At 30.8% G+C, this 15,193-nt stretch overlaps 1 protein-coding gene across 1 annotated transcript in view; it reads left to right on the top strand.

Annotated features, from left to right (window-relative positions):
* The window catches only part of LOC134696071 (circadian locomoter output cycles protein kaput-like), a 50,952-nt gene that overhangs the window by 7,073 nt on the left and 28,686 nt on the right, over positions 1-15,193 (top strand). Inside the window, exons 5-8 of the mRNA XM_063557654.1 lie at positions 4,558-4,705; positions 6,050-6,202; positions 6,861-7,002; positions 9,259-9,365. Coding sequence (XP_063413724.1) covers positions 4,558-4,705; positions 6,050-6,202; positions 6,861-7,002; positions 9,259-9,365 — 550 coding nt within the window. The remainder of the gene's footprint in view (positions 1-4,557; positions 4,706-6,049; positions 6,203-6,860; positions 7,003-9,258; positions 9,366-15,193) is intronic.

Genomic DNA, 15,193 nt, shown 5'->3' with positions numbered 1-15,193 from the left:
GGATCCATAGAGGGTGAGTAAAATCCATAGGGGGTGAGGCCGGAGGCCGAATCCCTTATGAATTTTATTCACCCTCTATGGATCCGTAGGAGGTCAGTAGTTAACCGTATAACGAATTTATCGGACGCTGGACTTTTTCTGCGGCGTTTTGTTGAAAAATAAACAATGAAACACGACAACATTAATAGATGACGTCGCCATTAACGCGTCACGAACCCCATATGAAACTTACTAACCCCATACGGTCTCATAGGGGGTCACCAAGTGACGGAGTTTAACCAATCACAACGTGATAATTTATCTGTGGTCCGATAAAAATTATTAGGATTACACCAGGTAAGTTTTATGTGTGACTTCATCAATAACCAAAGTATTAGGATTACAACAGGTAAGATTTGTGTGTGACTTCATCAGTAAACAAAGTATTAGGATTAAACCAGGTAAGATTTATGTGTGACTTCATCAATAAACAAAGTATAAGAATTAAACCAGGTAAGATTTGAGTGTGTCTTCATCAATACAAATTATTAGGATTACACCAGGTAAGTTTTATGTGTGACTTCATCAATAAACAAAGCCTTATGATTACACCAGGTAAGATTGAGTGTGTCATAATCACTAAACAAAATATTAGGATTACACCAGATAAGTTTAATGTGTGACTTCATCAATAAACAAAATATTAGGATTACGACAGGTAAGATTTGAGTGCGAATTCATCAATAAATGAAATATTAGGATTACATCATGAGGTAAGATTTGAGTGTGTCATCATCAATAAACAAATTATAATGATTACAACAGGTAAGTTTTATATGAATTTCATAATCAATAAACAAGATATTAGAATTACACCAGTAAAATTTGTGTTTCATCATCAATAAACCAATAATTAGGATTACACCAGGTAAGTTTTATATGAATTTCATAATCAATAAAAAAATTATTAGGATTACACCAGGTAAGTGTTAGTATATGAATTTCATCATCAATAAACAAAATATTAGGATTAAACCAGGTAAAATATGTGTGTTTCATCGTCAATAAACAAAATAATTAGGATTACACCAGGTAAAATTTGTGTGTTTCGTCATCAATAAACAAGGACAGATGACTTTTTTTGTATAAAAAGAAATGTTGCATGCAGTTTTATTAACCGAGTGGGCATGCCATAAGAATAATTGTGAGTTTAAAGATAAACTGTAAATGGCAATAATGTTAAGCAAAGTAAGATCAACAAATAAGTCAACATTAATAAAATTGTCAATTGATCCCAAAAGGACATGATTATTGTCCTTTAAATAGATTTTGTTTTTTACTTTTTGTAGAAAATTCTTCTCCTCTGAAACTACAAAGATAAATTATTATTAATCAAAACTTGACCACAATCATCATTAGGGTACCTTCATGACCTTGTTATAACAATGTGTCCCATGCCTGCCAACCAACATGGCTGGAAGGGTAAAATGCAGTTTTGGCTTACATCTCTGAAACTAAAGCAAAGTATTATGGTTGCATTATTTCATGCATCATTGTAAAAAAATATCAAGTGAGTAAACAGGCTCCTTTGAGCCTCTTGTTTCATATACTTTCAATTTACAACAGTCTTTTAAACAGTTTGTTATTTTAAAACATAGTAGCAAACATCCTTATGTTTGATATAAATGAGCTGATTTTAAGAATGTTATTGTTGATTTGTACAAATTATCGATGAACAGGCTTTTATTTGAACTTTGAATTATTTTTAATTATGGAATTTGCTTGATTTCTTGTTATTGATTTTTTTTTATAAATTCCATGTTTATTCTATACTGAAATGTTCTGTGCTGCGCACAAGACTTTCTAATACAAAGAAAATAGTATATTTTCAATAGAATGTACTGTGCCGCGCACAACACTATCTAACCAAAATACATTGTATGGAAAGTGTTATTAACCGCTCAAAAGATTATAATACCAAATACACATGGAATTTATAAAAAAAAATTAAACACAAGAAATTATGCCAATTCCATAATTAAAAATAATTCCAAGTTCAAATAATAGCCTGTTAATGGAACTATTGTTTTTATCTGCTCTAAGTGATAAGAAAAAAATCATTGGGTGTGGTATTTCAATGTTTTTGTTACTTACAATTTTGATGAACTTCACTGATTATAAATTAAAGTCCATGTAAATGTCAATTTTTTATGTGATTTGATTTGATTTTTGGGGTATTAATGCCATTTTTAAAGCACTGCATCAAATTTTTGAAAACGTTACAACATATAGGTTTTCAGATGTTTAAAGGAAGCTTTAGTTAATCATTTTACATATGTCCTGCCAATAAACAAATGCCTGTACTGAATATAAAACATTCGAAGTGAAGTGTTTGTACATCTTACTTTACTTTACAATTATCTCTATCTATAATGAACTTGGCCAAGTAGTTTCAGTGGAAAATGTTAGTAAAAATTTACAAATTTTATGAAAATTGTTATAAATTGACTATAAAGGACAATAACGCCTTAAGGGGTCAATTGAGCACTTTGGTCATGTTGCCTTTTTTTTAAGGTCTTACTTTGCTGTACATTATTGGTGTTTACAGTTTATCTCTATCTATAATAATATTCAAGGTAATAACCAAAAACAGCAAGATTTCCCTAAAACTACCAATTCAGGGGCAGCAACCCAAGAATGGGTAGTGGGATTCATCTGAAAATTTCGGGGCAGATGTTGACCTAATTAACAATTTCACCCCATGTCAGATTTGCTCTAAATGCTTTGGTTTTTGAGTTATAGGCCAAAAACTGCATTTTGCCCCTATTTTCTATTTTTAGCCATGGTGGCCATCTTGGTTGGTTTGCTGGGTCATGCCACACATTTTTTAAACTAAATACCCTAATAAGGATTGTGGCCAAGTTTGGTTTAATTTGGCTCAGTAGTTTCAGAGGAGAAGATATTTGTAAAACTTAACGACGACGGACGACGAGTCGACGACGCCGGACGCCAAGTGATGAGAAAAGCAATACCAGGTGTTTTGTTTTGTTTGTTGCTAAAAAGTAATGTTTCAATATTGCTTTTCCCATTAACATTTACTTTGGAGTTACTTTTTACAATTTGCATCTTAAATTGCCTGTCTGTTGCAATATAGTTGAAATTAAATCTTGTAAAATAAAAAGGAAATTGCAGTTGCCATGGGCACAGATGTGTTGCTAGGGAGAAACAACAGTGAATTTGGCAAAAATGTGCATTTAATGATGTAATATTAAAATAGTGTACAAGTGTCAAGTTCACTACATGCTTAAAACAGGTTTAATTTCAATTATAGATATATTAAAGCTAAATAATAATCATATTTGATGAGTTTAACTCCGCCATTATATTGGTTGCTAGGCAACAAAATAAACAAGCTAGACGCAAAATTCAATTATTTTCAGTAGGTCTATGGTATAGACTTACAACATGACAAATTAAATGAAATTTGGGGGTGGGGCCAAAAATGCCCTTATAGCCCCTACTCCTTTGTGAATAAATTTCCAGCTACATTTTTTGCTGTGATTGTTTGCAGTGACCTTTTTTCTGTACCTTTTTTTGCTGCAACTTTTTTAAATGACTTTAAATTCTGTGTTATTTCCCAGTATATACTAGTAGTCTAAAATATGATCTTTTTTGTTTAATCATTAATGAAAGTGAAATAGTGGAATAATTATTCAACTTAAACAGCAAGTATGGTTTAATTTTGTCAAAAAAGCTAAGAAACATTTTATGATGAATTATTGACCTGCAAGTAAATAATTCGATCTCATTGAATCGGTATTCATGTAAACTTCAATTTAACCCCTTAGCTAGAGATGGACAAATCTTTACACTGTCCATGTAAAGTTATTTAAGGTGGTAGTCCTAGGTTAAGGGAAATACTCTTAAAATCATCAGTACGTTTGTGTCAGCCATTTTCATAAATACGTTCTAAGCTTCTAGGATACATAGATTATTTTCAATCTGTTTCAGGTAAATGCTTAAAATACATTAATAAAACTTGACTATTACAAACGCATCACTGAATTAAAGAGTTATCTCCCTGGACCAAGGTCTACCCCTTAAAGGAAAAAAAATGTCAATATTTCAAGTGAAACAAAGGTAAATCATTTGAATGACTGATTCGATCAACCAAAAAATCATTCTTTTACAAATAAAAACCATGATAAATATATATTTTTAAATGTATGATTTGAAATTTAACAGACCTAGAAAAATCCCACAGCACAAATTTGCTTAATCTTTCAATATTTATGTTAACATCGCTTATATGGTCATCAGATGACTCAGTAGGTCAACTTGATAGTTAACTTATAGATGGCAACTAAAATAGAATGTACATGAAACGAAGCTACATATTATCCACCTCATGACATACAAATTGTTTATTTTAGACTTTTAATAGTTTCGATAATTGTTTTACATTGTTATATATCAAATATGAGAATTTGGTCAAATAGGTGAACATAAATTTGACAGCTAGTGTCCATTTAAATACTGAAATCTTTACCGTGTAAAAATTGCTTTATTATACTATAGGTTGATATGGTGGGATCTGACCTGAGTAAATTTGTTCACCCTGATGACCTAGATTTATTTAGAAAGCAGCTCAATGATTCAAATGAGGATTTAGGTCATACCATGAACGATTCCCTTATGAAACCAAATGGAAATCTATATACAGGGTGTAAGTTTTCTTCAATATTTTAAACATATTAGGTATTAAAGCTCAACTTCAACAATCAAAATTGAGATATGAGATGTGATATGATTGCCAATTAGATAACTCTCCACAAGAGACCAAATGACACAGAAAATATGAACTAAAGGTCGTCACCCTATGTCCTATAACAATAAAAAACATAGCAAGCTAAAGAGGGCACTCACCTTAAAACAACTTTATGTGATACAATTAAAACGAGGAAACTAACAAGCTAATTTATGTTCAAAATAATAAATAAAAAACAAATATGATATACAGCAACAAAGGACAACCATTATTCACTCTATAAAATGATTTAAAGATACTGTAGGGTATATATCATGTATATGATAAGTATTAGATAATACCAAAGACCTTTAGAGGTCAGCATTTGACTTCCCAAGCTTAAGAGAAGACTAGTACATGTATCTATAATTTGAAAACTTTATGTAAGCAAATTAAAAGTTAAGAAAAGTTGGTTTGGCCAACAGGTGATTTATTCTGATTAGTGAAAAAGTAATTGATAATCTATTTTACTTTAATAAAAAATTATATAATGATTGAAATTAGTTCTAATTTCAAATAGGGTTTAGATGACTGCAAAATTGTTTTGGGGTTTGTATAATGCTTTGATGTAGCCTGCCTCGTCATCCAAAGACACATTTTGTTTCAGGACTAAAACTTAGTTTAAATAAATGGATCTCTATATGAAATTTAACAAGGAGGTTCAATACCACAAAAGAATGGTTCTGATTGATTTGGTGGGTTATGGTACCAATAGTGTAAGAATTGGGGCCAAAAAGGGGAAAAAACAAGCATTTTTGTAGTTTCCAGACAATAACTTGTTCTAAGTGTATGAATCTCTCTAAAGGTACCATACCACCAAGGCTTGGATTGAGTTTGGGGTAATTACTCAAAAAGAGATTAGGGGGAATTTATTTCCAATTCCTTAAGGGGTTTGTATTTTTTTTTTTTTTTTTAACTTTTTGAATATATTCAAGAAGAAATATTCAATTGTGTAATAGATTTTTAAGATCTTTGACCACACTTATTTTGTGTCAGAAACCTATGCTATGTCAAAACTTTGATCTCAATCCAAACTCAGACAGAATCAAGCTTGAATATTGTGCCCAAACATGCCCCAACTGATATGGGCTACCTCTGCGGTCATATCAGGATGCGCTTAGCATAGCATTTTATTTTAATTTTTCAATTTTTATTGTCAATTTACGTGGGGGAATCTAGAAAATTATATAGGAAATTTTTAGATAAAAGGGTTTGTAATCTTCTGCTTATTATACTTGATATAGATTGTCTTTGATATTTCAGTCAATTCATCAGTTTCTATCGAGAGATCTTTTTATGTAAGAATGTTGAAAGCATTAGACAAAAATGAAACAGAAAAACAATATGAGATGGTTCATTTCAAAGGCCAAATAAAGGTCAATAAGATTGATGGAAATGACTGCTCAGAATCTGGAGGTTAGTATTGTATCTTTATAATATCAAGGTAAAAACAGTTGTTTTTGATATTGCATGTACTTTGTCTCACTTGTGCAGCTTCAAGGAAATATGTATGTCACTATTCACTGGTAGCGCTAAATTGAATGACTTTGAATATGGTTAAATAGTTAAAGTTAGAAAGACAATCTATGTCATCTATATAAAGAATATAGATATAGAAAGATGTGGTATGAGTGCCAATGAGACAACTCTCCATCCAAGTCACAATTTATAAAAGTAAACCAATATATGTCAAGATACGTTCTTCAACACTAAGCCTAGCTATAGGCTCACACAGAACAGCAAGCTATAAAGGGCCCCAAAATTTACTAGTATAAAACCATTCATACATATATGTATACTGTAATTTCTAAAAGTATTTCAAGGATTTCATTATTGCAAAAAGTGAAAAATGATCAGTTTTGCAATAATATGAACTCACATTCTGATATCTTCATACTATATTTGAACTGACTCCTTTGTCCATTCTTAATGGTCAGGTTGTTGTCTCTTTGATACATTCCCCATTTCCATTCTAAATTTTATTAAAGAATCACAATGATAAATGCACATATTTTTTGAATTTACAGTACACTGTCATTGTTTATAAGTTTAATTTCTATTGTTTATTTTTCAGTTATTGATAACAGATGGTTAATAGCAGTGGGACAACCTAATAAGCTTGAAATTATAAATGAAGTACCCACACTTTATGCCAAAGAAGATGAATTTGTTATGCAGTTTGATTTAAAAGGAAGCATAATGTTTACTGACCACAGGTAGGGGATTAAGACATTTTCAGACAACCTCAAAAATTCAAAAAAATTTGGTTGTTGCTATTACGTTGTCGTCAGCGTCGTCCGAAGACAGATGGTTTCTAGATAAAATCTTTACTTTTGGTAAATAGAAATCATTAAAATTTCAACACAAGGGTTATAATCACTAACGGAAGGTTGGAATTGATTTAACTGTTTAGGAAGTAGTAGCCAAAAAGGGCCCAAATGGAATAAGCATTTTTGTAGTTTCCAGACAATAACTTGTGTTAAAGTGTATGAAAGTCTCTGAAATTATACCACAAGTGTTCATACTACAAAGGTATGGTTAGGATTGACTTTTAGGGGTGGGGTTATGGCTCAAAACCATTTAAGAATTAGGGGCATAAAAGGGGGAAAATCTAGGGTTTTTCTAGTTAAAGGACAATTGAGACAATTTAAAAACAGTGTAATTATTTAAAGAATAATGTTAAATTACCTCTCTTACATGTATAAGAAATGATGATTGTTTTGAGGTGATTAGCTGTCAATTTATTTTTATATGACTGCAAAAATTGAAAACTTTTTGGTCGTATATTGATATCACGTAGGCGTCGTCATTGTTGTCCTAGACATTTGGTTTTTGCACTCTTACTTTAGTTAAAGTAAAAAGAAATCTATGAAATTTAAACACAAGGCTTATGACCATTAAAGAAAGATTGGGATTGTTTTGGAGTGTTTTGGTTCCAACAGTTTCGGAATTAGGGGCCAAATAAGCATTTTTTTCTTGGTTTTCGCACAATAACTTAAGTATAAGTAAACAGAAATCTATGAGATTTTAAGATAAGGTCTATGACCACAAAAGGAAGGTTGGGATTGATTATGGGAGTTAAAGTCCCAACAGTTTAAGAATAAGGGGCCAAAAACAGGTCCCAAATAAGTATTTTTCTTGTTTTTTCACACTACTTTAGTAAGAGTTAATAGAAATCTAGGAAATTTTAACATAAGGTTTATGACCACAATAAGAAGGTTTGGATTGATTTTGGGAGTTTTGGTCCCAACTAATTAGGGGACTAAAGGGTCCAAAATTAAACTTTGTTTGATTTCGTCAAAAATGAATTAATGGGGTTCTTTGATATTCCAATCTAACTGTATTCAGATTCTTAATTTTTTGTCCTGTTTTCAAATTGGTCTATATTAAGGTCCAAAGAGTCCAAAATTAAACTAAGCTTGAGTTTAACAAAAGTTAAATTCTTGGGGTGCTTTGTTACATGTATGCTGAATCTAAACATGTTGTATTTAGATTTGTATACGCCCGTCATCTTTTAGACGGGACATATTATGGTATACTGCTGTCCGTCCGTCCGTTTGTCTGTCCGTTGTCCATACTTTGGACAATAATTCAAAAAGGCTTTCACCAATGTCCATGAAACTTTGATGAATTGTTTATATCTATTGATGTAGGCTTCCTTTCAATTTTTATAAATTTTAGATTTAAAGTTTTGGATTTATGGGGCTTTATTCATAAAAAAAAGGGGGATTTTTAACACTTCGGACAAAAACTCAAAAAGGCTTTCACCAATGTCTATGAAACTTTGGTGAATTGTTTATATCTATTGATGTAAGCTCCCTTTCAGTTTTTATAAATTTTAGATTTTACATTTCCATGTTATGAATTTTTATGCTTAAAAAAGGGGGGATTTTCCAATTTTTGTTGTGTTTAGGCAAAAACGTTAGAAAATAGAGAGAAACTGAACAGAGAAAAACAATCAGCAATATAAGATCAACAAAAAATCTTTTGTTATGAATTCTATTCTTGTCTACAATGTTTGATAGTGTTTTGTTGAATATGCACAAAGATGTGATAAACTTAGATGAGTGACACAGACTCTGTAGAGCATCTAAGTTTAAATTATTATATTAAGAATGGTTTACTGAGGGTCTAAACTTTTGATGATTTTCACTTTCATCATTTCAGCTTAAATCATGTTTATAATTAAGACTCAAATCTTAGGAAAACATTTTTTTCTCTGAAAAAGATATAATTTTCAATAAATCAATGAACATTAAAATTGTATCATTTCAGGTACATAACACCTGTCTCTTATTATAGTTATGTCAATAAAACATTTTTATTTTACTGTGTTTTTCACAGGTTGATAAAATTTCTGTCACTTATGATAATTAAAACACAATTCTATGTATTAATTAATACACAATTTTGTATAGTAATTAAAACAATAAAACACAAAAAATAATATACATATATTTAATATGTTTTAGGTCAGCCATAGTCTTGTGTGCATTACCAAACCAAAAAGTTGGAACATCTTGTTACGATGGTATACTTAAAGATGATTTACCCGCTGTGGCTCATGCCCATACACAAAGTAAGTAAATAGGTGTAGTAGTGGCCAATCAACAATGGTGGTGTCTGGAACCCCCTATTATTATTTTTTTTTTTGGGGGAAAGGATTAATGCATTTTAATGGGGACATATGGTTTGGAACCGTCCCTTTCTCCTGGGTTGGGCCCCCCTTTTTAAAATGGCTGGATCTGCCCCTGTGTAGATTTATAGTTCAGTTCTTAACACAGTTGAACATTCAGCTGCTTTTAAAGGAAAGTTGGAAAACTTTAGATTTTGACATGTTTATGTCATGGACAGAAATGAAATATTGTTTGTTTTCTCAACTTGAGATTATCTGTCCCTGTTCTATTTTCTATAAAATTTGAATATCTTATTTCAATATTTTTATACAACTGCAAAAATTAAAAGTTATTTGGTCACATATTGGCATCATATCGTCGTCGTCATCATTGGTGTCATTGTCAGCATCATCAGAAGACAGATGGTTTCCGGATGAAACTTTTGTATAAGCGAATAGGAATCAATTAAATTTTATCACAATGTTTATTATTAACCACAAAAGGAAGGTTGGGATTGATATTTGGGGTAATGGTCCCCAAGGTTTAAGGAATTAGGGGCCCAAATAAGCATTAGTGTAGTTTCTAGTCAATAACTTGTGTCTTAATGTATAAATCTCTCTGAAATTATCCAACAAGTTTCCATACTACTAGGGGATGGGTATGGGGGGTTATGGCTCAAATCATTTAGCAATTAGGGACAAAAAGGGGAAAAAATAAGGGTTGTTGAAGGATAATTTAGACAATTTAAAAGCAGTGTAAGGGAGGTAATCCAATTCCATTTGAAGAATACTGTTTTATATATATATATATATATAATATAAAAATTATGTATTAAGAAATGACAATCCTCTTGAGATGATTAGCTGTAAATTTATTTTTAAAAGTTACTATTAACAATGATTAATTATTAATTTGAACCATGACAGTATGTCATTTTATATCTTAATATTTTTTTGATGTATTTCAAATTAGTATACTAGTAGTTATTGTTGTAAAATCCATTAGAAATTTGAAATTGATATTATTTTTGTGATAATGGAAAGGGGGAGGTGAAAAAAATTAGGGGGGGGGGGTAAATTTTTCTCATTTCACATTTTAAGAAAATTTCTTCAAATATTTTTTTTTGGAGGGGAGGGGATTAATATTCAATTCAACAGCATAGTGTATTTGCTCAAAAGCCAAAACAAATTTAAGTTCATTAGATCACATTCATTTGTTTCAGAAACCTATGCTGTTTAATCACAATTCAAATTCAAAGCTGTATCAAGCTTGAATATTGTGTCCATACTTACTCCACCTGTTCAAATTTCGACCTCTGCGGTCGACTTGTATAAAGCTGCGTCGTACAGCGCATCTGGTATATTCTTTATAAATGTCAGATGTCTCAATCTATCAAAACCTTTTTTTTTCCTTTTGGGCAATTGTTCAAACTGTTGGCCTATGTGTTTGTACAGTGCATCTTTTTACTTACAATCAGGTCCTGGTATGATGATTGGGAAAAATATTTTTGTTCTCTAATTAAATGTGAAGCGTAGATGCAGAGTAAGAGATTTGGTATGTTAACCTTTTTGTATAGAAATTAGGTCATGAAAAGTATGTAGTGTTATTTACATTTGACATTTCTTGTTTAAAATGTGACTGATGTATGTAGTCATTTAAATGTTTTGTTCTTTAAAAAAAAGTACTGAAGTTTGGTGACTAATTATTGATAACCTGATGGTGCGCAATAGGCATACATGTGCTTATAAACAGTGCACAATATACATGTATGTGCTTATTAACAGTGCACAATATGCATGCATGTGCTTATTAACAGTGCACAATATGCATGCATGTGCTTATTAACAGTGCACAATATGCATGCATGTGCTTATTAACAGTGCACAATATACATGTATGTGCTTATTAACAGTGCACAATATGCATGCATGTGCTTATTAACAGTGCACAATATGCATGCATGTGCTTATTAACAGTGCACAATATGCATGCATGTGCTTATTAACTGCACAATATCATATGCATACTAATAAAAAAGTAATAGTTCAAAGCAAAATAAAAATGAATTATACAACACCCTTACATTAAATATGTGTGCATGGTTCTATGTATGGATGAAGCATGAAATAGATTTCAACCATTGAAATTATAGATCTTACTATACAGTATTTACTTAGCAGGCCTTTTATAGGATTTTTTCAGTGGATGCACAATTTTCTTTTAAAAAGTTATATTTGACACTTCATACTCATTATAATAATTAAAAATTAATTTACTTTGAACAAGTAGATAAAAGTCTTGAATTGAGTTAACCCTTTTTTTGTTGCCTGTAATCAAAGTCATGGAATGTGGAACATACATATTGCTTTACAGGTGAAGCATCATCATTAGCAGCCACAATTATTAAGTTTTCTGCTTAATTTAGTTTGAACTTCTTATTGATAGATCAATGATAGTTTGTATGAAGTTGAATAACTATCATCATCGCTATTTTGTGCAGTTTTTCTTTGATCTTTTTTTGTGATAATTTTTCATATCATGCCACTCGCTTGAGATGGAAAATTATTGCCAGAAACTGAGTAGGCATGTGGCGTTGCTAACAAAATTGACATGAAATTGACAACGTCATCATAGGTAAAATAGCTATAAACAGATTATCATTGGTCATCTCAACTCTATTGCCTTCCTCGCTTTCCTCGTCCCGGCTCTAGTGACAAAATCAATCTTGTTTTTATCTATGAATACATCATAAGCAGAACATGGATCATTGATAATGTTAAGTATATGATACTTGTTATGCTCTTAGTAAAACCTTTATCAATATAAAATCAATTAAGATCAGTCAAGTAGCTGTCAGATGTTTCTGTCTCTTTTATGATAAACGAATTGAGAAAAAAATTATCAAATTGCAAACTTCAACAAACTCTTGAAATTTTCTTTTGAATATAAGTTTCAACTTCTTTAGATATAAATATTTATGGATTTCTTTGGTACAGGTGATTCACAAATGGAAATGTTCAACGCATTAATTGCAAAACTTTGAAATAAAAAAGTAAAAGATTTTTTAAATCTACCAAAATAAGTGAATCCACAGTATTCGCACATTTACTGATAATGGGGGCTTGTTATTTTTCATGTATATTCTTTAAGATTACGTGAACATTCTAGTGCTTGTAACAGATACAGTCTCTTTCCAAGAATTTTTAAATGCTCAAACACAAAGGTTCTACTAAAGGTTAAATCAAACGTCACTTTCACACAGTTTTATTTTTATACGACCGCAAATTTTGAAAAAAATTTCGTCGTATATTGCTATCACGTTGGCGTCGTCGTCTGCGTCGTCGTCGTCGTCCGAATACTTTTAGTTCTTGCACTCTAACTTTAGTAAAAGTGAATAGAAATCTATGAAATTTTAACACAAGGTTTATGACCACAAAAGGAAGGTTGGTATTGATTTTGGGAGTTTTGGTTCCAACATTTTAGGAATAAGGGGCCAAAAAGGGCCCAAATAAGCATTTTCTTGGTTTTCTTGCTATAACTTTAGTTTAAGTTAATAGAAATCTATGAAATTTTAACACAAGGTTTATGACCACAAAAGGAAGGTTGATATTGATTTTGGGAGTTAAGTTCCCAACAGTTTAGGAATTAGGGGCCAAAAAGGGACCCAAATAAGCATTTTTCTTGGTTTTCGCACCATAACTTTAGTATAAGTAAATAGAAATCTATGAAATTTAAACAAAAGGTTTATGACCATAAAAGGAAGGTTGGTATTGATTTTGGGAGTTTTGGTCCTAACAGTTTAGGAAAAAGGAGCCCAAAGGGTCCAAAATTAAACTTTGTTTGATTTCATCAAGAATTGAATAATTGGGGTTCTTTGATATGCGGAATCTAACTGTGTATGTAGATTCTTAATTTTTGGTCCCATTTTCAAATTGGTCTACATTAAGGTCCAAAGGGTCCAAAAATAAACTTAGTTTGATTTTGTCAAAAAATTAATCGGTTGGGTTCTTTGATATGCTGAATCTAAAAATGTATTTAGATTCTTGATTATTGGCCCAGTTGTCAAGTTGGTCCAAATCGGGGTCCAAAATTAAACTTTGTTTGATTTCATTAAAAATTGAATAAATGGGGTTCTTTGATATGCCAAATCTAACTGTGTATGTAGATTCTTCATTTTTGGTCCTGTTTTCAAATTGGTCTATATTAAACTCCAAAGGGTCCAAAATTAAACTTAGTTTGATTTTAACAAAAATTGAAATATTGGGGTTCTTTGATATGCTGAATCCAAACATGTACTTAGATTTTTGATTATGGGCCCAGTTTTCAAGTTGGTCCAAATCAGGATCTAAAATATTATATTAAGTATTGTGCAATAGCAAGTCTTTTCAATTGCACAGTATTGCACAATGGCAAGAAATATCTAATTGCACAATATTGTGAAATAGCAATATTTTTTTTAATTAGAGTTATCTTTCTTTGTCCAGAATAGTAAGCAAGAAATATCTAATTGCACAATATTGTGAAATAGCAATATTTTTTTTAATTGGAGTTATCTTTCTTTGTCCAGAATCAACTCAAATCTTTGTTATATACAATGTATATTCACTTTTTATTACCAACTGATAAATTAAAATAATCTTTACCATTCAGTGATAACAAGCAGTTTTTTTTACATCTTAATATCTTATGATGTATTTAAATGAGTAGTTATTGTTGCAAACTCCATTAGAAATTTAATTGAGATTAATTTGGAATAAGGGAAAGGGGGATGTGATTAAAAAAATTGGGTTCAATTTTCTCATTTGAAATGAAATTTCATAAATAAAATGAAAATTTCTTCAAACATTTTTTTGAGAGGATTAATATTCAACAGCATAGTGAATTGCTCAAAGAGAAAACAAAAATTTTAAGTTCATTAGAACACATTCATTCTGTGTCAGAAACCTATGCTGTGTCAACTATTTAATCACAATCCAAATTTAGAGCTGAATCCAGCTTGAATGTTGTGTCCATACTTGCCCCAACCGTTCAGGGTTCAACCTCTGCGGTCGTATAAAGCTACGCCCTGCGGAGCATCTGGTTTACAAATGCCAACAACAAAAAATAACTATGTTTTTTAAGCCTTTAAATGAAACACATCAAAAAAGTATAATTGTTATTGAGCCGACATTATGCATACACACAAACAGAGAAACCTGTTAAATATTTATGTTTTCTAATAGTTGGGAAGGTTGTGACATTTCAATTTCATCTTAGAAAAATAATATATCTATCAGTAGATAGGTGTCAGACTTTTATAAATTATTCAATATTTGATTTTTTAGAAAAATAAAATATTATTAGGGAAATTAGGTAGATACATATATTTTGCACTTTTAAAATATCACCTTTGTCAACAAATGGAAGGGAAAAATGAGGAAAATGGTATTTAAACTTTAGATTGAAACAAATAATTGAAAAAAGTTATACATTGTATAAATAGATGTTTTTTGAAACGAAATTACCTTAAAAGACAAATGTACATGTATATTAAAATCTATGACTCTATCTCTAAAGTCTCAGCAAATTAATGTGTACTTAATTTTTATGTGTTTTTTTGTACATGTACATGATGAACTTTAATATTTATGTTCTTCTTTTATCTTCATACTTTTTTTTTTGTCAACCCACATAGATATAGGAAGATGTGGTGTGAGTGCCAATGAGACAACTCTCCATCCAAATAACAATTTTAAAAGTAATCCATTATAGGTTAAAGTATGGCCTTCAACACGGAACCTTGGCTCACACC

This window comes from Mytilus trossulus, chromosome 14 (assembly GCF_036588685.1).
Source record: "Mytilus trossulus isolate FHL-02 chromosome 14, PNRI_Mtr1.1.1.hap1, whole genome shotgun sequence".
NCBI lineage: Eukaryota > Metazoa > Mollusca > Bivalvia > Mytilida > Mytilidae > Mytilus > Mytilus trossulus.
The sequence above is the reverse complement of the archived record's forward strand: the minus strand, read 5'-3'. Positions and strand labels throughout refer to the sequence as shown.